Source organism: Neopsephotus bourkii, unplaced genomic scaffold, assembly GCF_033783945.1.
Source record: "Neopsephotus bourkii isolate Nb327-2 ecotype Australia unplaced genomic scaffold, CSIRO-AGI_Nbou_v1 NB_272, whole genome shotgun sequence".
Classification (NCBI taxonomy): Eukaryota; Metazoa; Chordata; class Aves; order Psittaciformes; family Psittacidae; genus Neopsephotus; species Neopsephotus bourkii.
Genome location: NW_026900781.1, coordinates 13,422,972 through 13,450,759, shown reverse-complemented (window position 1 = coordinate 13,450,759; position 27,788 = coordinate 13,422,972). Strand labels below are relative to the sequence as shown.

At 39.3% G+C, this 27,788-nt stretch overlaps 1 protein-coding gene across 8 annotated transcripts in view; it reads left to right on the top strand.

Moving 5' to 3' along the window:
• ZCCHC2 (zinc finger CCHC-type containing 2) overlaps positions 1-27,347 on the top strand; it is a 44,809-nt gene extending 17,462 nt beyond the window's left edge. The window contains exons 3-15 of one of the 8 annotated variants that reach the window (XR_009724460.1): positions 1,005-1,081; positions 3,392-3,463; positions 6,617-6,729; positions 8,421-8,515; positions 11,955-12,038; positions 13,836-13,893; positions 15,059-15,197; positions 16,671-16,735; positions 17,621-17,715; positions 18,217-18,357; positions 18,957-20,465; positions 21,474-21,591; positions 27,144-27,347. Coding sequence is in view for 7 of the 8 variants with exons in the window: in XM_061346652.1 (XP_061202636.1) it covers positions 1,005-1,081; positions 3,392-3,463; positions 6,617-6,729; positions 8,421-8,515; positions 11,955-12,038; positions 13,836-13,893; positions 15,059-15,197; positions 16,671-16,735; positions 17,621-17,715; positions 18,217-18,357; positions 18,957-20,465; positions 21,474-21,541 (2,516 nt within the window). In the remaining variant the exon portion in view is untranslated. Of the gene's footprint in view, positions 1-1,004; positions 1,082-3,391; positions 3,464-6,616; positions 6,730-8,420; positions 8,516-11,954; positions 12,039-13,835; positions 13,894-15,058; positions 15,198-16,670; positions 16,736-17,620; positions 17,716-18,216; positions 18,358-18,956; positions 20,466-21,473; positions 22,753-27,143 lie in introns of those variants that run through there. The other 7 variants (XM_061346652.1, XM_061346655.1, XM_061346653.1 and 4 more) reach the window with 7 other exon arrangements.
• The last annotated feature ends 441 nt before the right edge of the window (positions 27,348-27,788 follow it).

Sequence of the window (27,788 nt, the reverse complement as noted above, 5' to 3'; positions counted from 1 at the left end):
TTATTGTTGTTCTGAGTAGCTTCCATGTATGTTTATACAGTTAAAAATTGAAAGGAAAACATTAGCTGGCCAGCAGCATTGTCCTCCCACCCTCCCCCCAAAAAAGAAGTAGTTTCAAAAGCATGGAAAGGAAGCATTGATGGTGTAGGGCTGGTCAAACCATCGTTTAAATAAGTATTTTTTTACATGTAAAGATGTGCTTGTAAAGGAGTAAAATTGTGCTGAATTCTTAGGCCAGCGTAGCAGGAAAAGGGAAAAGCCCATCTCGGCTACATCAGAATTTTTTTGTGGAGTATTACCTGAACAATGTTACGTGCCCTCAAGGAAATCTCCAGGCCCTGAAAGCCTTAGGGTGCTGCTGCATACCAGGTCACAGCTAGAACTTGCCTATTCCTGAATAAGGTAGACTTATGGGCAGGAAATGTTAAAGTAGCAAGTACGTTAAAGTACCTTTCTTCCTTTTCAATTCAATTTAATGATATGCTTTGCAGTATAACTATAGTAGCCTTCTGCTTCTCCTCTTTGTATTCTGGTTGCTAACTCTCGTTTCTGTTTCCTTCAGGCCTTTCCCAAGCATTTCCTTCCACCCCAGTGCCTTTCAGAAATGTGGCTCTTCTGCCTCAGTTTGCTCTCATTACTACTTAATATTTCAGATATGTGGATGTGGAAGCTTTTATCAGTGGTTTTTTACTTTCTTTTATCATCGTTTCACTTATAGTGGTTACATTCTTGTATTTATGTGACCTTTTGGCTAAGTAAGTTCTTAGGTAACATACAGATTTCCGTTATCTGCAGTGAGGGTTTTTAGTCAGGCCACAAAAATACTTTATAGAGAGCAAGACTGCACCTGCCCCCTGCAGTTTGTTACAGAAAAATAGCATCTGAGAAAGAGTGGGGTTGTGTGAGTCAGTAAATAGCACTAGTGATTCTCAATAGCAGCTAGGGAAGTAGATACATTTTTAAACTGTACTTTTTGCATGTACAATAAGGTGTTTTTCTTTCAGCTGTACACATTGAGAAGATAACCCTGAAAGGAGTACCAAGGAAAAGGGCTGACAAACATTTGGAGTACACATTTAAAGTAAGCAACTAACATCCAGAATATTGAAGTAATTGTGTTAGTGATATCTGTGTATTGTAGATATATACAGCTTGTTCCAAATACCTGCTTAGAAGCAGTTTTGGTTTAAGTCAGTCTCCAGGATTCTTAGAATTATCCAATAATTACAAAGAATTCTAAAACCAGCTAATTGTTTGCTCAGGTGGCATAGGAATGAATTCTTGTGTCTGCAGCTATATATTGCTTGGAGTCATATGGTCAGCTCTAGATCTTCCTCATGAATGTTTACCATAAGAGGATGGCTCCTGTGTTTTTTTACAAAACCGGGGGTTGGTTAGTTTGTTAAGGTGAAAACAAACAAGCTAAAAAAATGTCAACAAACTTGAAGGCTTACCTAGTATAGTCTTCATGTGTTGTAATAGCCGGAGACAACATCCAAAGCAATTATGTGAGTGAATTTTAAAACTGAAACACTGCTTCTTACTACTTGGGAAGTAGTAAGATTTCAGTATTGAGGTCTGGTATTAAAGGCTGTAGGTGTTAAATAATAGCTGCTAAGGCCCTTGGTGGTGATGTTGTAATTGAATCAAAGTAGTAATTTTCTTAGCGAGGACTGACTAACATTATGAGTCATTTGGCCTGTACATGTGAGTGTGGTAGTGTACCAGATTTGAGCAGAGAGTTAAATTCTACCCTTTTTCCCTCAGAAAAAAGAATGTTTAAGATTAAACATTATAACTGGTCATTTGACATGGGTCGTGGGAGCTCTTTGAAGAGGCAAACTTAAAAAAAAAAAAAGAAAAAAGAAAGCCATTTTGAGCAGAAAACTGATGTATTGATCCCAAAGTTTGCTAGTGTTTTGTCTAAGTGGAGGTAAAGTTTTGTCTTTTCTGGTATTACTAGAAGGTTAAAAGTAGTGTTAAATTGACATGTATACTATTTCTGATTTTGAAGTAGTGGCAACAGACACTTTGTTGTTGATAGTGCCTGAAGGTGAAATTTGCAAAAACTTCTGCACTTTACTTTTGCTGAGGACAATAATGTGGAATATGTAGCTGCCAAAGGCTTAAAGGTTAACTTGCCCAAGTATTTCAACCATGTCCCAATAGTCTGTGAGCTGAGAACTAGGTAAAATACAACAGCAGGTAGGAGAGGTTTGTACAGAATGCTCATATGCATTCTTAACATTTAAAGTTACGAAACAGTTTTGGAAATTCAGCACATACACAGATTTGACAGTGGTTTTGAATTTCTTTATTAAAGGGAGAATGTGGAGATATTCTGGGAAGTATTTGAGTAAACTTGAAACTCCTCCACCTCAGCTCTTTGAGGAAAGAGTTTCCTCTCCTCATCTGTGCAGATATATACCATGCTACTCACTGCAGATAATTTTGTGCTTACCCAGACACCACTTTTTAAAGTTATAACAGCAATTACAGTCATGGCTTTCCAACCTAGGGCACCAGGAGCAGTTGGCATTTCTGAGGACTAAGTTGAAGGCAGTTGGTGGCTGACATTATTCTGTCAAGTCTTGGGAGTAAATTAATGTTTATAATTGCCATACCCACTCCCATTACACAGAATCTTCCCATCCATGTAATGGGAATCTTAAGCCTAAAAGTGGGCTTAAAGCCAGATAGCACCCATCTAACCAAGCTTACTTATTTTTCTCTCAAAATATGCATGTGAAGGTGCTGGTTCACTACTTGCATGTTGTGTCAGAACAATAAGCTACTGAAATTTTATACAAGCATATACCAAAATGCTGTCTGATTCCTGAATAACTTCTTCAGTAACTTGCAATACTTAATTGTGCCTTACAACAACTTCCGTATGACCACATAAGATTCAAGCCTGAGACAGATAGAATTATTTTATAAGCAACAGAAACTGAGATTTTTTTTCCTCTTTTTTCTTTTTACTCCTGATAATGGCAGCAAGAGCACAATACAGTATATCTGACCTGCAAGTGCCTGGTTTTTGCAGTTAATGATGTCTGATGATACAAGTCCCGTAATTACAGAGCCTTCTGCCTGGCTTCATTCTGACTCACAAAGTCAGTAGTCTTCAGGGAATTCGTTGCATTCTTCTGAATTTGTTCATATTCCCTTTAGCCACAAATAACATGAAGGTGGTCTTTAAAAGGTACCCTCAAAATTAGTATATGTCTTTGAAAAAGCACATAATTATCCCTGGTTTGTTTGGTATCTACTTAACCTGCAGGTGTTAACTCTTATACTGAGATCATCAGATTTATGGAAATGTTAAGATCTAGCTGGTATGGTATTTGGAAAAAGAAAGTTCCTTCATTGTCTTTTCCTTTCTTACTAGGTAACCTGGTCTGATCTGTCGGTAACGTGTGTAACAAAAACACATCAGGAGCTTCAGGAATTCCTGCTAAAAGTATGTGTTGAAATATAAAAGTAATGTCTGCACATCAGGTTTATAACTTCAGAAGTAGTCTAAGAAGAGCTGTGATATTTAGGATATAATTACAGAAACAAAGGCATGTTACCAGATTTTTGTACTTCACAATTGTATTAACTATTTAAATCCCTTGACAGATGAAGAAACTCAGCAGAGTATTTGGGGAGTTTCCCAAGAAGAGATAGTTTGTCTCATCTGAAATTGCTCATGTAGTTTTAATTGAACTACCATAAAACTACCAGATGACTTTTTAATATTCCCTGCAGAGTTAATGTATGAGTACAAGCACTGCTTGTTTACTTATTGGTGTCCCTGTTAGAATGATCTCAAAGAGTACCATTTAGTTGTTTTGAATTAATGAGGCAGAGCCATAAGCATAATAGTTCTTAATTTTACTGTTGTATTCTTCAGTAGAACAAAGGCAGACATATTCACTGTCGCAAGGAGTTAAATTTGAGGCAGACGTGGCACCTACTTGTGCCTTTATGTGCGTTGGGGAAAAAAAAAAGGTAAAAGTTCAAGTTTCTCTCCCCTCATCTCAAACAGGGAATGTATTTATGTGCATAGGCCACATGTAGGCCTCGTTAGTGTGATGACCTCAAACTGCGTGTTTCATTGCCAGTGTCTAATATTTTCAGTTCCACCTATTCTGGAAAATTCTGTATTTAAAATCCTCACTGCTCAGAGCACTAATGAAAGATCTGGTTTGGGCATGTTTTGATAGCATCTGGTGTTCTTAACTGCAGTGTTAATTGCAAGTGGAAAGCCATTTACTGTACAAAGGTCATTGGCTTGTTCCCTTTTTCAGTTGCCAACATTATATTTTCCAGTGTTGTAGAAGTGAAGCAGTGAGCATTCACTACTGCTTTAATCTACCTGAAATATCTAGTTTGAAGAGATTCCAGAGCTTGAATTGTAAGGATTTGAATTATGGATGGCATGTCAGGTTGCAGATGGGGTGTCCCACAACACAGAATACCTGCATCTGCTCCTGAAGGGAACCTTAAAAGCGGGACTGTCATACGGGATCCCATGCAGCTCTGAGAGGAGTGTTGAACTGCGTGCTTCTGGTTCTCCTACATATAAAGTAAAGAGGAACACCAGTTTCTGAAATGGACTCTCTAGTACCTCCTTGCTGCTGGGAGGAAGGGGAGCCAGGAAAACAGACAGGATACAAAATATTGCAGAGCTGTCCAGTTTGACCAATGTCAGTTTTTCACATGTGAAGTGTTCCATGTGCTGGCTTGACTGCTCCAGCAGAGAAGATGGCAGGACAAGAGGAGGATGGCCACAGGCTGCAATGAGCTCGCTGAGGTGTTCTGTGGAGAATGTGCACAGCTGGAAAATTTACTTGGTTTGTGTTGGCTTGATAGCCATAAGTAGAGAAGATAGAGAGAATTGTTAAATAAATTTATTTACTGTTAAATAAATTACTATGCACAGTTTTCTAGGGACAGAAAAGAATGATCAAAATACTTGATAGGAAATTCCAATGTTGCAGGTGATAGGAGTAATGTAACTGTAAAAATTGCTTCAGTATAGAAGCATCAGGGAGAAAAACTAGAGTAATAAATTGGATAACTTGGATGCTTCATATCTAAAGAACACCTTCTCTGAGGTGATAAATATAAAAAGTTCTTTGCATGAAAGCCATTATCCACACGTGAAGGGACTAATAAGCTTGTCAGTAACAAGGCTATCTCATTACCTGAAGTTAAGTTAAGCACCTAATCTTGGGTTTTTATAACTAAATCTTTAACTACAGAAGGAATTGAATTCTTTTTAATGAAAGTTCTAAAGCATAAAAATTGTGACTGTTTCTGGAGACGAGTTTAAATATAGAACACCAGGACAGGAAGCTTGCTTATTCCCACATTTCTGCAGGAGCTTTTTGGTACCTTTTGGTTAATACTGATTAATTCTTCAGTCAGAGTTCCTCAATTAAAGCTTACTAAAGCCAAAGGAGCCAGTTAAGAATAGCTGCTTTCAGCACTTCTCTCTAGTTTTATATCTAATATACTTCAGGTGCTATAGCGCTGTGCTGATCTAACACTAACAGCACCTGTCTGTCTGCATTCCAGAAGTTCCTTTTATGTATGTTACCAAGCAATTATCTACATTAGACATAGTAGCACTTCATTCAGTGAAAGAATTACTTTGTGCTTTGCTGTTGTACCACTTGCAGGATGTAATATCCAGCTGGCACTCTGGGTTGGGTGTATTCCAGATATGCAAGAGGAACATGCTGCTCCAGTGTAAATCACTTCGTGCTGTTGATCATAACTGATGGCAGATGTTAACCAGACTAGCAATAGCTTTTAACTTCAGGAAAAAGCATTTTTGCTATGACAGTTTACTTTTAATTGCCCCCAAATTTGAAGACTTACATATATATGTGCTAATGTATTTGATCATCTTTATTGTACTTAAGGGCATTATTTTGGAAGTTGTAAATATGAAAATTTTTTGTTGTACGGAATATTTTTCATTTGAAATAGAAACATGCTTTTTCGTAGCAAGAAGTTTGCCTTCTGAACTAGAACATTGGAAGATCTCACTTTGTAATAGTGCATTGGGAACAATGAATTTTTGTAAGAAGCTTCAGTATTAATAGCAACTGGAGAAGGACTTGCTATTGATTAATTTCTGTGTTGCCCACTGAAGTCTAGTGTATTACAGAACTGGAAAAGTTTCCTTTCTACTCCTGTTTCTTTAAAATAATTTAATCTAGCTAAGTAATGATCGTGAGTACAATGCATTTGGTCCTCTGTGGTAATTTTGAATGTTATTTTCAGACTTTCTGTGTGTGAAAGATTCAATGAAATATATCAAAAACAGGCAGTAAATTACTCTGGAAAAAGACATTTTGGGTATATTTCTGAATGTAGCTCTTTCAAATAGAGCTTTAAGCCATCTTAACAGCTGGGTTTGATGTGAGGATTTACGGCAAAGCGTTTCTTTAGCAAAACTAAATTACGATGATTTGTTGTACCTTTGGTCTGTAAATTACCTTACTCAAACTGGAACAACAGAGTTTTTTGTTGATGCCAAAAGGTATAAAAACTGATGGTGGTCAAATACAGATTTAAAATGCCAGCTACTCATTTTTCACAATAACCTTTTTCTCAGCTCCCAAAGGAACCATCTTCTGAAGCATTTGACAAGACTATTTTAAGAGCACTAAATCAGGGGTTTCAGAAGAGGGAAGAACGAAGGCATGCTGATCTTGAGCCCATAATCAGGTAAGTATTTTAGTAAATAACCTGAAATGTATCACCAGAAAAGTGATCGAAGTCAAGCTCGACTTTTAGGGACAGTGACAATTCTGCTGCCTAAATACAGTTTGTGAAGAAAATGGGAAGGCAGTGATGAAATACATATTCCTGACTCTTTTTCTTCTTTTTGTCTTTAAATTGGGACTCTTACTAAAGCTTAATGGATTATTTCAGTTACGAAAACTCAGAGCCTGTATGTTCTAATTTTATGACAGGATAGAGTGAGAGAACAGAATTTTAAAAGAATAAATAGTAATAGTGATGTGTGTATATAAAATAAAATGTAGCTCACACATCTGTAAGAAAATAGCTTGTACCTCATAACCTACTATGGTGATGAGAGTACCTGCTGCATGTAGGACTTGTAGGTCAAACCCTGCAACTCAGAACAGCAATCTGAATTTGGGTGTGCCTCCCTGTTCTTTTCTCACTACAAATGTCTGTGTATGTTTTTTTCTGCCAGGGCTGTTGAACCTTACTCAGAACAAATTATTCATCAGATTAGGCAGCATCTATTGAGTTAGGGTCTTTGTTGAAGTAACAGGTACTGCTTTTCAAGCTCCTGCTCAGAATTTACTGTGAGTCCAAGCATATCAGACCTTTGGGCTTTATCTTAATAGCTTAGTTAAAAGAGATATGGAACCACTGTGTGCCTCAACCTTCCACTTCTCAGTTTTCTTTTGTTTTGATCAGTAATGTTATTTGTCTGTCTTTATTGGCTTCGTTGTCTAAGCCAAAAACTAAATCTGTGCAAACAGTTTTGGCTAATAAACATTCTGTTCTTAAATGGACAAACTTGTTTAATAGAGATTTACTGAAAAGGATGTGTTGAAATACAGAAAGGCTGTAAAGCCTTAGTGCACAGTAATTACAAACCCAGGAGATTCAGTTTGAGGGTAACCTTTGAACATACCAAACCATGTTATAATATGGAACTAGAATTACAGTTTGCAAGTTATGTTCTGGCTATACTGAAATTCTGTGTGAATACCCAGAACTGGGTAGTGCTTCCTGGAAAGCAATAACTGAAGTCTTGGTGTGGCATGTAAAAACCATTCATTCTTGGCCTGTTTTCTTATCTGAAGCTAACACAGTTTGTCATGACCTGGGAGCACTGACTCTGGGAACAGACTCAGGCCAGTGCAGAGCAATATTGAGAATCCCACCCTTTGCTCTTGGAGATAATTATGAATCTCAAATACTGACATTATAGGTAAATTCGTCTTTGTATTTAACCAAGTAAGTGTATTTAAGGAAGAGATTAATGGTTTTGGGAAATATAATGTGTTACCAATTTAAAAAAAAAGTTCAAATTTAAGGTCCAGTGCTTTTAGACTCAGCCCAAACTCTTCTTTGATGAAGTGTTACTGGTAGCTAAAACAACTGAATTGAAATGGCTCAAAAGCACATGGCCTTTTAAATGAAAAGAAGATCAGTCATACCAAGCTCTTCTACTGGCTGTACTTCCACCGTGCACTAGCACTGAATAACAAAGCTCAAAAGTAGCATTTAACATCATTTATGCTAAACATGTAATTCAGAGTGTTTAGACTTCCTAAGAACTGCCTACTTGGCTCTCAGACGGTACTGTAGTAAATTTTTTTGTATTCTTATAGTGTATTACTTGCAGTTTAACAAACTCTCACCTTAAATTTCAGGCAGCTATTTTCCAATACATCGCAAGCTTTTCTGCAGAATCAGAGAGTATACAACTTCTTCCAATCAATTTCATCAGAATCTTTGCACACTCACAGTAAGAAATACCCCAATACTGTTTAACAAAATGTCTGTAAAAAGCTGTTCTTCCTGTTGTGCCCGATTACAGTATTATTATGTGTTCATGTTATGTTGTATTCTACTGGTGGTATTTGAACTCTCTGCCAATGAATACTCACTTCAGCAGATACTTTTGACAGTGTGAACATGCCATCTAGCATCAGCTTCTGTTTTTTTAATTTCTTTCTTCTCCTCTGTACCATCATGCTATTAAAACAGGTTATTATGAACTGAATCTGTGCAACAGTTTGGGAATTTTTCCTTTTAAAAAAGATCTTAAACTTTGGAACAAAGAGCTTCAGCTGACCCAAACTATCACATCTGTTTTTATTTGGTTTCTCTCATAGATGAAGCATTTGTCTTGATATTAAACTAAAATTTGTTTTAGGTACATGCTAGATAAATAATGGGATGGCCCTAATTTCAGAACATACTGAATCAGAATTCAGAATGCAGAATTCAGAGCATTTGCATTGCAGAGATTTCTTTGGTGGACCACTTACCTACTTGTGTATTACAGATTATTTGCGTGACCTAAGCTTAGTTTCCTTGTATGGATGCCTTAGGATGTGGTCTTTGTTTCTGTTGAATCTTTCCTTCTTTCAGTGCATGCTTTATACCATAACAGTTAAGGCACTGACTGTGGGGCCACTGCCTCAGAAGTTACAGAAGATATTAGTAAGGATTTGAATAAATTGGAGTTTTCAAACATACCGCTCATATGAGCTTGGAAGAAAATCATGGAATGAGGGCTGATTTTAATTTGAAATGATATGTGTGATTGTGACAAATGCATTCTTTCCATGTTGAGATAGAGGCATTGTGATTAGGGTAGAAGCTGTAGTTCATTTTGTGCCCTTTTTTTTTGTTCAGTAACACTTAGGACCTTCTTACGTGGTGGTTTCTTGAAAATGTTAAGCTAATGATGTCCATTATGGTTGTGAAACTGGCTGGAATTTACTGCTATGAAAGTTCTCACAACTTTGTTGTACTTTAAAAGCTGCATGGGGATGAATAAGTTTCCAAAGTCCAGATTCACGTTAATGACAGGCACACTGCACAGGGTATGCGTATTTTAGTCTGTAGACTGTGTCTCAGTGGGGAAGACTTGCAAATACATTGTTGTACGTGATTATAATTTGAAATGGTCTGAAAAAGAGCCAGTGCCAGGTTCCATCACGATAGACTTGACTGGGTTAATGCAGGGCAGAAATACCTGCAGGGCAGGTAGATCAGAAGGGTAGAATGGTCAAATGTCAGTTCTGCGGGAAGTCTTACAGATTATAATGTGATCATAAATCGGAGCTAACTTTTATAATAAGTAATTTGGTACATGAAAGTTCACAGGAACTTCTCAGATATAGAATACATGACACAGGGTGAGGAACTTAATTGTTTAGCAGAGAGGAGGAAAGACTCCAGTGGAAGATGACTTAAGTCTTCAAATACCAAAAAGTCACCGTGTAAAGATGATCTGTTCTCTCTGATGGATAAACCAGAAAACACTGGGCTTAACTTGCTATGTGGGAGACTAGGACCAGGGGCAGGCTGAGAGTCTGGTGATTACCAGACAAGTCCAGAGCACTGAGGCAGATCTGAGGTCAAAGCAGAAGTACAAGTCAATAGGTTAGGGTTAAGAATGGGATCAGTGAGGTACATGTCCAGGCACAGGCATGGCTGCAGTGCACTTCAGGCAAGGACGTGAACTCCCATGTGGATCCCAACCAAAAGAATGGAGTCCCCAGATGGGGCCTCTTGCCAGTTCTTTCCCCAGCAGTCTCATCCAGAATTGCAACACTGTGCTATATCAGATTGGATCTTATGCTGGCAGGTGAAGCTGTTGGCAGGGCAGGGCAAGGCAAGAGTTTGCCAAGCCCACTGGTGTGATTCAGGGCCCTGACATTGAGTTAGATATTAAAACAACTGAAGACAAACAGCGTGATAAATTTAAGCATAGTTTTTCTTTTGAGAAGGGGGACTGGGTGACTTCACTGGGGTAGCTCACAGTCACTTTTCCTAAGTCATCTTCCACTGGAGTCTTTCCTCCTCCCTGCTAAACAGTTAAGTTCCTCACCCTATCTGTCATGCATTCCAGGCTAACAGAACCTGTACCAAGATAAAAGTACTCGTCCAGCTCATTGCCAAAATCACAGTTAAGTTGCTCATGAGGTGCGTTTTATTGGTAGTCTCTGTGTTTTTCTTGGTTTGCAGTTTGCAATTCCAGGATTCCTGCTAATAACTTGCAATTGAAAGTCAGCCTGTGGTGGTGTATTTTGGCTGTGGTGACTATGTTGGGAGAGGGGGAGGAAGAGGAACCATATCTTTAAGAAAAGTCTCATCATAGTTCTCAAATCAGATGTGCAGAATTAATTGGCAACAAAGCATTTGTGGCTTGAATTGGCCTTCATTCGCTATTTAGTTGGGGATAAAAATACCTCTTCACGGAAATACAAAAATATTCACTGTTTCTAAAGGATATGTGGAATCACATTCTATGTTTAGTGAAGGGTATTTATACCTTAAATAATAATAGGGATCTCAACACTGAATAATATTCTCAGTAAGCGTAATCATGCCGCCATGGTTCCATTAAGGAGGAAATCAATTAGCTCCCTCCTGATTCACAACATCAGTTATTTTAGACACTTTCAGGTTGGAGTACCTGTCTGATTCTGCAGGCTTCATTACGGCATGATTTCTGGGGTCTTAGTACCTTCAGTGCAGACAGTATTCAGAGGGATCTTCCTAATACTATTTCAAGTTCCTAAGCAACAGCTTTCAGATGCTTTTACCTGCACTAACTTGGAACTTCTTCAGAGGGAAAGCGTAGACTCCTAGAGTTAGATTAATTATTATACTAAATCCTTTTTCAGGGTATGGCAGTGGTATTTTTGCAACAAAACTGTTAATATTATTGCCCCTTTTTTTTTTTCCATCCTGTCTGGCATAAAAAGGCAAAAATTGTGCATGAATGCCATGTTAAGGGCACTAGAAGGCTTTAGCCCAAATGAAGTCGCTTTTTGCAAGTGAATGATTTGGCATTGGAGGAGTGCAACTTTTCGCAGAAGAATTCTGGTAACTGGAGTTGGTCTCCTCCCATTTCCTGCTGTAATGAAAAAAGAAAAAAATATCTAAAGTGCAGGATATAGAAGTATTTCTAATACGGTAATCACAATCACAATCTTTTGGAATTACATCACAGATTTAAAATTGTTTTACACACTTTAATAAAAACAAAAGTGTCTCCATGGAGCCTTTACTCCTGGAGATTGCCTGCTTTGAAGGAGATGATGTTCAAATGCAAACCAGTAAGTTCAATCTTCCATTTCCCTAGCTTCCAGTTTAGTGCAGGCATTGAGGAATTGTGTAGTTGCTCAAGATCTGTAAAGTTACTACATGAACTTTATTCTCTGCAGGTAACTTACAACCCTCTTTGAAGACGGTTAAGGCACCAGAACACTTCAAGGAGGACAGTTCAGAAGCTTCAAGTCAGGAGGAAGGTAGTTGTGTGCATAAAGGTGGTTCTTCTCTGAGAAATTTGACCACACTCAGTTCTGGAAATCATAGGGTTGACTCATTTCTTCATTGGTACAAAGCCGAGAGATTTGAATGAAATCTGCTTATGTAAATGAAGAATTTTTGTACACTTTCAGCAGTTTTCTCAGGAGGTTGCTATATAATTCAAGGAGTGGGAGTGTTTATAGACAGCTCAGAAGCAGAAGCCCACAGCTGTGTGGAGCAACCAGGAAGATACACTATACAATTTACTTGAGCCATGATTGTAGGTTTTCATGGCTTTACCTGTTCTTCAGTTAGTGGGGTTCAAAGTTGAGTGCAACATTTCAAGAGTAGCAGACTGTTTTGCATTAAATGTGCCAGGTTTGTCTAGCTTTTCATTTTACATAGGTTGCTCAAGTTTTCTTATTCTTAACCTGTGCTGCTCTTATACTCTGGGCTGTTAATAAGATCTGTTTGGGACTGTAGTGAGTGTATTGATGACAGTTTGAAAGCTGGTGTATTCCACATACCTTAAAAACAGTTCACATGCAGAAGCAGCAGCATAGTGGGTAGTCAGTAATTTCATTCTGAAAGGAATGCTCAGTTTTGCATTTTCTGTAGTAGTGAACAAGCATGAGCTCATCTGGTAGGTGGAAAGAATGAGAAATGGGACTGCAAGGTGAGCACAGACACCGAACACTTACAATAGCTTTCACAGAATGACACCACTCTTACCCTGTCACACATTAAGAACTAGCAAGAAGCTTGCAATTGATCTCATGTGCAATCAGTAATCCATATACAGAGTCCAGACAGTTTTTTCATATTCGAAAAAAATCATTGCTGTATTCTTCAGAGTCCAGAACGCACAAGTAAATACACAGCATATGTGGAAATTCCTCCAATAGTGTTTTATATACTTGTCCTTAAAAAGGCAGATCCGTTCATCTGGTGAAACTACAAATGCTTTTCAGAAAACACTTTGTCATTCTAGTCACGTACTACCAGAAGTTTAAAAATTGTGGTGGGGGTGTTGGGGTTGTTGGTTTTGGTTTTGGTTGGGATTTTTTAATTTCCCCCATCATAATTTGCCCTTATGTATAGTACTGAGAGGTATTCAGGCAAAGTGAAAGCTACTAAGAAGAAGATAAAGACTGTCAACAGTTGGAATTAAGAAAAGTTGCTTCTGTTAAAATTTAATGGTTGCCTTAAAGAAGAGGGGAGACCATGTCTCTGAAGTTCTTGTTCTTGTTTGAGGCAATATCTCTTTTTATGTCAAAGTAGTTTGTAAAGCTTTACTTGCATAGTGAATTTTTGAGGTTCAGAATGCAATACTTCCGTGTAAGGCTTGTCTTCATTTGCTGTTCAGAATGTGCAACACCATTCTGAGGTGAATTTTAGCAGTCCAGAAAAAAAACCCAACAAGATTCTGTACTTCTTTGACTGAATCCTTTCTTCTCTCTCCATCCCTTAATTCTGGGTGATATTCAGTCACACATTTAGTCCTTATGATTAAATATAGTGATAAGCAAACATAAATGATTGTTATAGTTTCTATTTTCCTGTTTCATTCTACTGTGAAATGGAAGGTAAAGAGCCTTGATAATACTGTCTGTTCAGACTGATCTGTCCTCTCTGCAACACCTGTTGATTTCAGGACTGTAAATTAAGCCTAGCCTGTTTAATGGAGATGTTTTCTACTGAGTGTCTGATAGCGATGGGTGATGAATTTGTTGGATTGACTTAAAAGGAAATAGGAATTGCTATTGAAATTATGCTTTGTTTATTTTTTTTTCCAGATGTAATGCAACACACAGCAGTTCACAAGAAACATAATGGAAAAAGTCCTGTTGCCAAGTAGGTACTCGGATGTAACGTGACCATGCTGCGTTTCTGAACTTGCTTATATCTCTGTAGTCAGGGGCTTGTGTCTGAGACCTTGGGTTTTCACCATTTTCTTAAACTGGTTTTTTTCATGTCTTACTGTACATCTTTTAAGTAGTTTGAGCACTTACTTCCAGACGTATTTGGTAAGTAGCTATTGGACCTTCAGCATGTCACGTGCTTTGGAGTGAGCTAGATTTCTGCCATCTGGGAACTGAGAATCATTCCATATTGCAGTAACCTTCATGAAGCAGCTTGCCAACAGCCCTAAATTAAAAGGCACTTTGAATTATGAGCATAAGTATGTTGATAAGAACTTGAAAGTGTTGACTCCTCCCCCCGGCCCCTGCATGCAGATAGTAGTAGGGCATGGTTTTGTATGATAGCTAAAAGGTTTATAGGTTCATGTGCCCTACTGACTCTATCAGAACCCTGACTGTTTTTCCAGCAGTCTTTGTTGACCAGTGCTCTCAGACCAGCTGCTGTTAAGAGAAGCTTCAGTGGAAGGCATCATAAGGTCCAAAGTAAATGCCAAATGCAACTGCCCTTTCCCAGCACTACTCAAAGATATCAGTCCCGGTTTCCAAGCACTACTCAAAACTAGCAATCCTTGAAGGTAAAAATACAAATCAAGATGACTATTTTGAAATTCAAACAAACACAGCTGCAGTATGATCTGTAAGTAGCCATGTGCTCCTTTTCTTAAATGTCTCATGAATTGTGAAATAGGGAAGTAATTCCATCTTTGTCATTAACAATAAGAACAAAGAAGATGAATTCAGAATACATTTTTATCTGGAAAATTTCTCCACGTTTGGTATGAAAAAGGCAAACAAAAAGACTGTGTGCAGAAATATCCATGGAAACTCTTCACCTAAGTACTGTTTTTTTACAAATTCTGTTGTTCTGACTTTTGTGTCAAATTCTAGTAGACAAATGAAAAAGGAACTCCAGTTACATTCAGATCGTTAGTATGAGTTTAGAGCACAAGAATTTTAGAAGCAATGTCTTGAGAATTGCTAGGGCTTTCTGAAGGCAAAGTACTGCAGTTTCCCAACATGATGCAAAACTGTGCAGTTGGTAAGAAAAGCCTGCAGGTTTGTTCACATCAGCATAACTTCTTGTTTTTATCTTTCAGTAGCACTAGCAGTGCAAAATGTTCTTCACTGGATAGCCTTAACATACAGCACTCTGAGCAAAATGGGGTAATGGACTGGAGAAGAAAAAGCTGTATTATCCAGCAGCACCCAGAGCACTGTACAAACCTACTTGACCAGGTGTGATGCTGTTTTTTATTTAAAGCAATGTTCTGAGACACTTGAGAAGACTGTCCACTACTCCCTTAGGATGAGATTTTGCTTTAAAGGATGAAGAGCCTTGCTGAAATTGTATAAACAAGTGTTGAAGTTCAAGTTGCTACTGACTTAACTTTATTAAGAAAAAAATCATCATTATTACCCCTCATAAAGTTGGATATTTTGTTTACGGATTTGTAAATAAAATTTTCCAGTAGGATTTAAGTGATCAGAAAAGACTAATGTTCATTTGTAATCAGACGCAGAATCCTATTACTGTAACATAATTACCAGAGAGAATTTCAGAACACGTAGGGAATTTCTATGTTAGTGCAGAGAACAAACTAGAAACTTATTAATAACTAAATCGTATTAATGCTACAGTAGCAACAACAGGTTAAACATTGTTTCTCTTACCTGCATTATCCAAGTAATTTAAGCATTAGTCTGTGTTGAAAAAAGTTGATAGCTAGGTGCATATACAATTTTTGTGAGATTTGTGTCTCTTCAATGATTGATTTTGGTGTGAGTATAGTTGAGAAGAATAATTGTAAATAAAATCGCCTACTGAAATTGGGGGAAGGTTGTTCACTGCTTACACCTGAAACCATGAGTGTTAGAATTGCTTAATAGTACTCTTACAGCAGAATTATTGGTTATTATGTGGGGAATAGCAAGCCAAACAAAAGCAGTTTCCGTATTTCACAAAGCAGGTTAATGAATTGAGGTTTGCTTCTGAAGATGAAATGGTAGACTGCATCAAAGCTTGACATACTGCAAGCCTGAGGCAAGAAAAAACTAATATGCTAAAGAAGAGGAAAAGCCGCTTTGTATTTAAAGGATGTCCAAATACAGCATATTCAGAAAGAGATTGTTTCTGGGTTTTCAAAGATTTCACTCCATTGCCAAATATGAGATGTTACAAGCAGCTAGTAATAGTATACTTAAAGAATTATGCAAATGGTATGTTATTTCTTGCGTGCTTCTAGGCTCTATTCTAGAGTTAAGTTTAGCAGCAACCTCCAGTTTAAGGCTGGGTATCTGCTTTATCACTATGTAGAAATTATTTGCCACATGTGCTTCCCATCCCTCAAGATCACATAATTCCACTTCAGTCAGTAAATTCTGTAGCCTCTTAAGCCTTCTGATTAGCCTTTTTGGTGGGTATGTGAAGAAACATGTTTGGTTTTATCATCAAGAGGAAAAACAGCATGCAACCAACCATGTGATTGATATATTTGGCATATTTGCAAGTAGTGATTTGCTGCGTGTTTTGCTGGTAGTGGCATAAACATAAACAAGATGCGTTATTCTAAAGTAGTTGTTCATATGGTTATAGCACATGTGAGCACACTAGTTTTGGACTCACAGATCTGTCAGTCTAAGAGGTTTTTTTATTGGCTTTCGTGATACAAATTCTGTTGTTTGACTGGCATCTTTGTATTTTCTGTCTAGCATACAGTGGAAAAACGAAGTCTGTCTACAGTAAGCAAGAAGAAAGGAAAGCCACAGCTGGAAAAGTAGGTTTCAATATAACTAGTAATGCAGAAATAGTGTAGTGCTTTCACTCTGATAAATGGAGAGTCTACAATCAATTAGGTGCTTTGTTTTGCCGTTGTGGAACAAGAGCTGGCGTATTTTGAAGCCAGTCTACATAAAAATCCTTATTTTCGCTTCTGAAAAGAAGTAGTTTGAAAAACAGAATGTAATTGTATGCATTCGTTTCTCAAAATATTAGTTGTCATTCAGTGACAAGATGAAGGAACAGGAATAGATTCTTAACTGATACTGAATTGCTTTTTCCCCTTTATATTTATTTGAAAGTTAAAAGGTATAAAGCTGTCCAGAAAACAGTAATTGGCAGCAATCCTTAACATTATGCAGTGGCTGTAACTTGCTAAAGTGTTTTATTGAAGATAATTTGCACCTTGAGGGCTTCAGAACTTCCTATGGGCTACACAGTCCTGTACTGTGAGGAACTGAAAACATTTCCACCCTTATCTAATACTGTGCCTACTTCCAAGTTGACTTTTATTACTCCGTAGCCAGATGTTTTTACACTAGTCTGGTGTATGGCTGCATTACACACGTCCGCTTGCAAAGATGACTTTAGTGTCAGCTGCACAATTACTTTTTTGTGTGTTTTCTTTTTTATTTAGTGTTCAGTAACACAGCTTGCAGTTTATTTCCTGGTACGCTGCCCTAACAGCCTTTACCTATTTGCTTATTACGTACATTTGTTGTTATAGCTGTTAAATACGCATTTGTGGCCTGGAGTCATTGCCTGTGTTTACAGTGGCATTACATGTTCATTCATGTTTTGCTTATTTGCGCCCATGCATTTGGAAAAACAAACAAACAACAAAACCCCCCAACAAAACCAAACATGAATATTAATTGCACAGGGAAAAAGCAAAGAAAACTGACTGCCGGTTGAATAACAGGACTAATGGAATTAGAGTTGCAGCATCACAGCACATCCGTACAGGAACAGCAAAAGGTAAGATGTTTTTTCCCAAGCTGTTTGTAAGAAACAGAATTTAAGGCTTTGCAGATTTATTCATTGTTCTGCTGTAAAGGGAAAATCATAAATCTGAAATCTGTTTCAGTACCAGTTAGCATGTTGATTGCCTAGTCTGGGATTTGACTTACTGTATAGAACATGCTAGACTGAGTGTTCGTATGCAATTGCTTAAGGTATGTGTCTTCATGCATAAACGGAAAAATACCGGTAAAATCTCCATCAGGTTGCTTTATGTGGAGTAGTAGTTGCAGAAAGTTACTGTTAGGCTACCTCTATAAGAAATTTAGCACTTCTAGTGTGTGGACCACCAGCATCTTGTCATTAGTGACTAGGCCTGGAATGGTAGGAATATAGGAGACAGATGCAATTAAATAGGAACAAACAAAAATCAAAACTAGCATGAGATGAGAGCAGACCAAAATAACCTCACTTCCACATACTGAGATTAAAAATAAAAATTCCAATTTTTATTTTTAGATCTGAATTTGGATGCTGGATCCGGTCATGATACGTGTGGAGAGACATCATCTGAAAGTTACAGTTCTCCTTCAAGTCCACGACATGATGGGAGGGAAAGCTTTGATAGTGAAGAAGAAAAAGACAGAGGTTGTATTTATGGCGAGTGTGCTTGAACGTCTTTTTTCCTAGACCAATCTCTTGTATTAATTAGTTTCTCAGTTTTATTAGGTGTTTTTATTTCTGAACTAGCCACACTAGCCATTTTGCTTTGTGGGTTTCATCACTCATCAGAGGCATAGATGTCTTGAGATATTTCAGCATTACAGTAATGGGAAAAACTTTAGCATGAAAAGGATTGGGTTTATGTCAAGTTCTGTGTGGCATGTCCGAGACGTCCTTCTTTTTGTATTGACAGTTCAGTTTGCCACTTCTGCCACATTTAGGTAAGCTGTGTTAATGTCTTTCCAGGTAGATGTAAATTCCTAATCAGTCTGTGTCCTACTCTTCACGTTTGCAGATACACACAAGTCAAAAGCACAGTATCTAGTTGGGCAGTTGGATATAGGCAAGTGGTGGAGATTGACTTAGCTTGATTTGGGTGAATGAAAATGAACCTCAAAGTTGTTACTATTCAGAAGGATGTAACTATCATTTGTGTCACAAAACTTAGGAAGCTTTATGTGGATAAATAATTTCAGGGCATGACTACGTTGTTTCAGATTCATTCTTCTGACTGACAAATACTTGTGTCTCCACAGATACAGACAGCAATTCTGAGGACTCTGGGAATCAAAATACAACCAGGTTTACAGGCTACAGTGCTGTCAATTCATCAAATGTGAACAAATCATCTGCTCAGATCTCTTCAGTGAATAATGAAAATGGAAGCCTTTCAGAAGATCCTTTGAATGCAAAGTTTCAGCATATTTCCTTCATGCCTGCCTTACACTGTGTGATGCACAGCGCTGCCCAAAAGCCTGAAGCAGTTGTCCCACCACCCATATCAGCAGATGGTAAAACGATGGGAATGCTTGTTACCACGCCTGTTGCTGTCTCCCCAGTGAGGGAGTCTGCAAATTCACCTCCTGGTGGAATGGGCCCAGTAACCTCTGGTGAACCTGAGAAGCGCCTTGAGCTGATGGCTTCCCCTTTGCCAGTCCCATCCACTTTCCTTCCACATTCTGTCCAGCCTGGTAGCCCTGCTTTGCATTTGGCAATACACAGATTGAAAATGCCCTCTCCACAGGGGTCATCAGAAAGTTGCACAGTTAATGGACCACAGCAGCCAACAGGAAACTTAAGTATTGGATCACCAAATACTGCCTTTATCCCAGTCCACAATCCAGGTAGTTTCCCAGGATCCCCGGTTCCTACTACAGATCCCATCACAAAACCTGCAGCCCAGGTGGTAGGACTGAATCAAATGGTGCCTCACATTGAGGGAAACCCAGGAGCAATCCCTCAGCCTACCAATCTAAAGGTAGTTCTTCCAGCCGCTGGTCTCTCCACAGCAGCACCACCACCTCCACCAGCTTCATATGCTTTGCCAGGCAGTCCTCATGCTACCAGTGTGTTGCCCAACCAGAATACAAATGTGCTAAACACTGTAGCAACTTCCTCACCACCTCAGTCTGCTGGTTTAGGTGTTGGTCAGGTCCAGTCCACTGTTCCTCCTGCAATACCTACACATACGCCAGGCCCTGCCCCTAGCCCGAGCCCTGCTCTAACACACAGCACTGCACAGAGTGACAGCACATCCTACATAAACGCTGTTGGAAATAATAACACTAACGGGACAATGTTACCTCCACAGCAGTTGGGATCTGGTCCCTGTGGTTCTTGTGGACGTAGGTGTAGCTGTGGGACCAATGGAAGCCTTCAGATAAATAGCTATTTTTATCATAACCCACTTCATGGACAAGTCTACAGAGTTCCATCTTTCTTCACTCTGCCATCACTTTGCAATGGCAGCTACCTCAATCAAGCACATCAAAGCAATGGAACACAACTTCCTTTCTTCCTGCCTCAGTCTCCATATGCAAATGGGCTTATGCATGACCCAGTGATGGGGAGCCAAGCCAACTATGGTATGCAGCAGATGGCAGGATTTGGGAGGTTCTATCCTGTATATCCAGCACCTAACGTAGTTGCCAACACAAATGGGTCGGGACCCAAGAAGAATGGGAACGTTTCATGTTACAATTGTGGTGTAAGTGGACACTATGCGCAGGACTGTAAGCAGTCATCCATGGAGGCCAGTCAACAAGGTAATCATGATAACTCCCAACGGACTTGCTTTTGAGTTTAGCAGTTTCTCTTTACCTTTCTGAATGTGCTGTTTCTGGTCTTGCAGAAAGGTGTGCGTGTGTGTGTATGTTTTGTGTAAATGGTTGTGCACTAGTGACCTGCTCTAGAACTGCAAGTATCTTATCTCTGCCTGAAAATTCTGTAGAACAATGCAAGGGAACGGGGCTCTCAGCGTGGAGTTGAAAATGGGTGTGATTCGGAGCTGGGACGTCAAACTGTATCAGTCCTAAATTGCTCTTTTTTCCACTGGTACGTTTTTGGCATCGTGTTGACACTTGCATGTTGTTTCAATTTTTCTGTTCCTGATCAGAGGGGTTTTTAAGAGAATTCATTGGCAAAAAATGAAATTACTGTCTATGGCATGAACATGAGTTCTTAAAGCTTGTGGGAATTTATAAAAACACCCCACAGACTGGCCATTTGGTAATTTAACTTTTCTAAGGCTTACCTTCGCACAGTCAGCTGTCCTGTGCCCCATCATGCAATAGAGAAATGGAACATGCTTTAACTTTTTGGACAAGTTGCAGCAAAGAACCAGAAACCAATTGGAACTAAAAATGGAAGGGATGGCTTCAGTTATGTATGCCATTTCTCTCTCCATCCAGAAGAATGGGGAAGAGGCAGTGTTCGCATAGAGCATAAACGATTTTGATTCTTGGCCTGTGCCCGTTCTTTCCTTGTTTGGTCAGACTGGAACAGGAAAGATGAACCTTGATGGGGGTTGCCTTTCCTTTGTGTTTTTCTGGTAAAGGAGAAGCCCTGTATCAGCAGTCCATGTATTTTATTTTTTTTGTAAGAGTTTTAACAAGCAGGTGAAAGGATGTAGTATAAAATCTTAGGACCTGCTTTAAAAGGACTGGAGGATGATAGTGCCTTTTGAAGAGCATGTCCATTTTGATACCTTGTAGTGGTTTTGTAATCCATTTTAATTGTGAGCAGTGACTTAGTAGTTCTCTTTCCCGTTTTAGGCACTTACAGACTGAGATACGCACCTCCCCCTCCCCCTTCCAATGATACCTTGGATTCTGCAGACTGAAACAAGTAAACATTGCCTACTTAAACTGAAGCTTGGGAAATTGGGGGAAGGTGTGTGTGGGAGCGGGGGGGGAGGGGGGTCGGTCTTGTGTTTTGGGACATTCCCGGTTTTATATTCTTTTGGAGTTTTTCATTGCTTTTGCACCTCTGTTCCGTACAAAAGAAGAAAGCTGAGTCCCTGGTCTCCTCCTGGTTCTACAAAAGGCTTGCGTAATGCATGTAATTCAAACACACAGCCAAACAATCAGAAAGAGCATTCGAACCATGCTTTTGCACTGAAGACTTGAGACATGTGCAATGTTTACTGCATTTTTTATTAAAAACAAAAAAGTCCTCTGACCTCTGAGATCACTGGTAGAGCAGCCATATGGTGAAAGAAGAAGCTTGGTCATGTTCCCCACCACAATCTTCTTCCCTCCCTCCCTCTTCTCCTTATGCTGCTGTTTTGTTTTCTTCCCCTGTTTGTCCACATGAATTTGCTGGACTTGCATGAGTGTTTAGCAGTTCATACAGACCCTGCCCGTACTCTGAATTAATGCTCATGAATTGAGGGGAGATGTTCAAGCGCCCTGTCAGGAGAGTCCAAAGGAACACACAATACTGTATGTGTACTATATCTGTTAATAATACATATACACAGCTCTTGAGAGTCCCAAATACATGAAACCACATAGAGCAGGAAGGGGCTGAAACTGTGTGGACTGGAACAGATTTAGAAAAATGAACGAGCGTAAATTGACAGATTTTTCCTCCATTGTAGCCTGTATGTTCAGCATCAAAGGTGAAAACAAAACCTGGTATGAATGTTGTACTCAGTGTGTTTGCATTTGTAATGAAAGTTGACAGCATTTTTTTCCTTTTTTAAAGCTATTCTACATCGTGTCAACTCAGAATGAACATTACTTGATTGAGTATTTTTTTCCTAAACTATTACAGTGTTGCATTGTACTTAGAATGTAAATGTTTTATTTCAAACTGAACAAAAGCTATGGTTTTCTACAGAATAGTCAGGTATTAGTATTAGAACCTGTCTACCAAATAGCAAAGTCACTATTTTATAACAATTTACCACTATGCGTAATTACGGTATAATGTGAAAGACTGAAATGAGTGTTCAGATGGTATTAATCATGTCAGTATCATGAGTAAGTAAGTTTAATGCTGCTGTATTTTTTATTTTATTTTTAAAAGCCAATATATGTACTAAATTGCTTCCAGGTAATATTTGATTTCCTAAAGTGCACTGAGGTTATCTGGAAGATGAGTGTATTTTTTGACTGCTGCATTCAACACCGATGAACAACTACCACTGTATATCCATAGGGTTTGGCATTCCTCACAGTTCATGGCAGAGATGTCTTTTCTTAAAATCAGACCTGTTGTCGGTAGAGGGATGAAAGAAAATCAATCTTGGGTTCAGTCGTCTAAGAAATCGCTAAACAGACAAAAAACTTGAAGAAAAAAAAAAAGCTTGATTACTACATTTCTTCATAGGTAGCATTTATATTTATAGCACCAGTGTACATTTTGAAACTTTTTTCTTGGAGGGGGGGTGGGGAGGGAGGTAGATGAAAGCTTTAATTTAAAAAAAATCTAAAAAAAAAAGTTTAAGTAGTAAATGAAAAATTATTTTGATTAAAATTTTTATTTGATCTGGGTATTTTTGGACCACTTGAAATGAATGAACTGCGTTTGAGTTGAAGTGAGGGTGTTAAACCACCAATGGACTTGTATTGTGAATTACCTGCCAGTTGTACTTTATGGAACTTATTTTATGATTTAAAATACTGTACTGTAAATAGGAGGTATGTTACCTTCTCTTTATTTGTATGTTTACCATATACTTTGATATTTGAAATGTACTGGAAAGGTCACTTATATTTCTAGAAGAGATTGGATTTTATGCAACCTTTTTCCTTGAATTAACAGCAATAAAAAAAAAAAGGAAAAAAAAATATCTGTGTTCAAGTACTGTCCTTGGTCACTGAGAACAATGCAGGAAGTGTGATGCTCTGCTCTGGGTGTAGGGATGGGATTGTGGAACCTCTTGCCAAGCTACCATTTTGGTTAGAATCTGTCACTTTTAAGACAAAGCTGAGATTATTTGTCTGAAGGTCAGTCCTGTGTCTGAAGCCAGGACACTGTTTCTTCACTTAAACTCCTTTTAGATGGATCTCTTGGGCGAAAGAGGATGACCTTGTGTGACAGTCCCAGGACTTTGACCTAACCTCTCTCAGAACAGTTAAGGCTTTTTTATATTATGATGATTCCTGGATTTGGGCTAAAACCCAGTTGAAACACACTTTTTTTGAGGGCAGTGTAAAGAATATGTGTGCTAAGGATGTAGTAACTGGAAAGTGAGATCTTTCTTCTGTCTGCTGAACTAAGTGGAAGGACAACAGGAGTTGCCAGGAGTAGGGAAGAAGCTTAGAAGCATGCAAGTTACAGCTCAGGTGTCTGATACGAATGTAGTACCTGACTGTACTCAGGCAGTGCTGAGAAAGAGAAAGGCACTAACTACTCTGTCACCTTGCTTTACTGTATAGGTAGCACTTCTAACTCCCGCTGTTTAGCAGCAGCTTACCTACAGAGATGAGGGCCAGGGGCTTTATCTCAGGTCTTTATCCCAGCTGACTCCCCAGAGTTTCTCACTTCCTGAGAAACCCACAAAGGTGATGGGAGGGCTCAGAGTTACCAATGAGCTCAACCTCTTCAGACAACTCCCACAATAACTGGGCGGTATTGAACCCTGGTGTCATGCAGACACCGTTACACAGCATTCATTTCTGTAAGTGCCCTGTGTCCCCTACCTGGACACCAGGGAGGTGCATGCATGTGTCCAAGGAACTTGTGAATTACTGTATTACCCTGAAAATGCACTCTACTTACCATGCCATCCAAGCTGCTGATACTCTTGTTTGCCTTCATGCTGCAAGCAACCCTGACTTTAATAGATCCTGGTTGGATCTGTCAATTCAAAAGTCTGAAAGTGCCTACCCTCTGGCACAGCAAGCGGTATAAAACACCTCATCCTACTGATGCTGCCTTGCCTGGAGACCACAGTGCCCACACCTAGCCATCCTCTTCGGCGGCACCGCTACCACCCGGGCCATGGGGTCTGGCTACAGCTGCAGTTCAAGGGATTCTCTTTCCCACCAAGTGACTTGGAAACTGTTGAACGCCCTAAAGATAAATGAGCAAATCCCACTGGCTTGTGCGCCCGAGCAGCTACCTGAGCTGTTCATGAGTGACTTCCAAGCACTGCACTGCTGCAGTGCTGCTGCAGGTGGAAGCCTGTTCATACAAACCATTTGGTTCCTAAAGCTGGAAGGAAAAGGAACGATGAGGAAAGCATGGACAGGATTGGAAAGATGAGAGCATAAGGGAATGCGATGATGCACACTGCTTGCCTGGGAGTGAACAGATGGCTTCATGTTCCCAGCTAAGCAACCTTAGGATGGCAGTGATGGCCTAAAGCCTAGGTTTTGACTTAGCTGATGCTACTGGGGACGTGAAGGAAGAGAGGGCTATGTGTCATGCCAAGGCAGAGGGAAAGTGAGAAGTGCAGAAAGGTACACAGAACTGTGAAGCTCAACCAGTGCCAAACTGCCTTAGCTGTCAAGAGGTGACAGATGTCAGTACAATTGTAATTTGTTTAGTTTGCTCATGGCTGTCTCCAGAGATCTGCTGACCCCAGCCTCCTGCAGCTGCTCTGATGAAGTAAGGTTGCCTAAATTCTGCACATACAAAAAAAGCAGCTTTGGACAATAGTGCTTCCTGCTCTATTGGCTGGTGGCTACGGCTACAGAGCTTCCTGCTCTATTGGCTGGTGGCTACAGAACCAGGCATGATATACCTAAAGGGTATGTGGATTGCACCTGCGCTTAGGAGGAAGAAGCAGAAGTCCTAAATGCACAGCCATAAGTTTATACTGGGGCTTGAGTGGTGTCTCAGCTACTAACCTACCATCCTTGTGCTCCTCTAACAAGGGAGGAAGGAAAAGCACATCTCAAAGCTTTGCTGCAGGGAGAGTGTGCTGCTGCTCCAGCTGTGACTGTTGTATGCCTCAGCTGCTAACTGGGACAGAGAAACAGGGTTTCAGTTTTGATCCAGCCCTTGAGCTAACAGCGGCAGGCAGTTGTGTTCCTGAGCCCAATTAAGCTGTACTTTGGAGCAGATCAGAGTTCAGAATGTATGAACAGCTGCATTTGGTCTGGCTGAAAATACACTGGTGCCTGCATCCTGTCTCCATCAACCATCAGTGGCAGATAGTTCAGAAGAAAGTACTTGTAATACAGAAAAGAGAAAGACAAGTGATAACTAATTATTGCACACACGTTGCCTAGCAAAATGAAATGTCTCCCGAGTTCATCTTCACAATAGGTGGCAGCATAACTCTACCAGTAGAATTCACGGGAGCTGCGGAGGCACTGCGGAAAGGTGCTTCAGTTTAATTTGGTTTTAACATCTTCAGGCCATCTAAGTAAGCTGACCTGGGGGACTCTGACTTGCCATTTTGGAATGTTAGTTTCTGTAGGGTTTTATGTATTTTCTCACATGAACATCATACTACTTGTTGTCTCTCACAAAAAAAAAAAAGCACCCTAAATGCATACCTGAAGTATTAACTACCTGGAGAAATACATATCTAAAGTATTAACTACCTAGAGGTAAAATAGCCCAGGTCCACAAGGAACACTGAAGACCTAGGGGATTGCAGGCACATGTGAAAGCTGTGTCTTAAGAACTACTGAGCATTAAAATGGTTCAAGATACTTGTTTTCCTACAGTGAAGAATGCTTTCTGAGGACCATACAGGTTTTTCTGCAAACTGGAATAATTCCTCAGGGAGTCTGGCTATCTTTCCCGATAATGAAATGTCTTATTTGTCTCTCTCTAGTTAGCCTGAAGGTCCACAGATCAGATATTTATCTGGGTTATCTCATGCTCAGGAACATGTTACCCAAGAGATGGAACATAATAAAACCATTATTTCTAATATCAACACATGCTCCCTGACTAGTGCAAAGGGTCACTGTTGTATGAATGGGTCGATAAAACAATGTACAAAAGCACAGGCTGAAAAAAAATGTGCTGAACTTGGTAAGGACGGCATAGCTCTGTCTTAACCATTAGTGCATTCTTCGTAGAACTCTTCTCTCTGATCCAAGATGACCAATTTTTTACTGACTTCTAAAGTATGTTTTTGTCCTGAGACAGAACATGTTGGTGATTGATAAAAAGTTAAGAGTTAACTCCTACTGATGCTCATTGGTGCGACTAAGGAAAGAGAGGGATTGTTTCTTAAAAAACCTATTTGCCATTGAAGTTTGGTGTCAAAGTACTGGTTAGGACTTCTTAGAAAAAAAACAGTATTATCTATAATAAAATATTACATTAAAATAGTCTTATTTTACATAATGTATAGCTTGAGAGTTGAAACCATGGCGATTTCAACAGCTTCAGATTATTTTCCTGTTTCAACTGAAAGTAAGTTTTGAAACTGATAGCATGTTTAGATAGAGTAGTCAATATAACATATAAAAGTAATTGTGTTGCTATCAAAATGCTCTTTTCCTTTTGTTTTCAATGTTTTGTTGCAGGATATGCACACGCCCCAGCAAAAGAGTGGACAGCTTAGCAGTGGCAAGACTTCTGGAGGAAAACATCATAGGACTTTAATTTCTCCTTAAAGACCAGATTGGCTCTGAGGTGCATGTCGACCAGGACTTGTAGGTATTTCACTGTGAGCGTGTAATCCTGGCCTCTCTCAACACCTGAAATAAAAATTGCCAATGAAAAGATCAGTAACGTGTGAGGAGGGAGGGGGAAAGGAACAGCAACTCAAAAAAATGCCAGCAGGCACTGGGGTGTGCTTGAGGTGAGACAATTTTCACCCATCACTTGATCTCTTACCACAGCTCACACCCATTTCATAGAATCTCACAAAGCAACTGCATCTATTTGGTACAAAACCAGCTGAATTCTGCATTTCACCACAGTGCAGCTGACCATATCCAATGCATAACAGAGAACATGGGTGCTTCCAGCAACCTGCACAAGGTTATGTGGATTTGGAACGGGCCATAAGAACATGTTTAAAATCTGATGGTGTGCATAATTTTTGCAGTTACACAGAGTTGTCAGGTAGCTAACATGCCCTTTAGAGTGTTGTCTCCATTTGATTTGTTTTCTGTCTTTTATCTCTTTGCCTTTTTTTAATGTATCTTGCTTTTGCCCTGATTAAC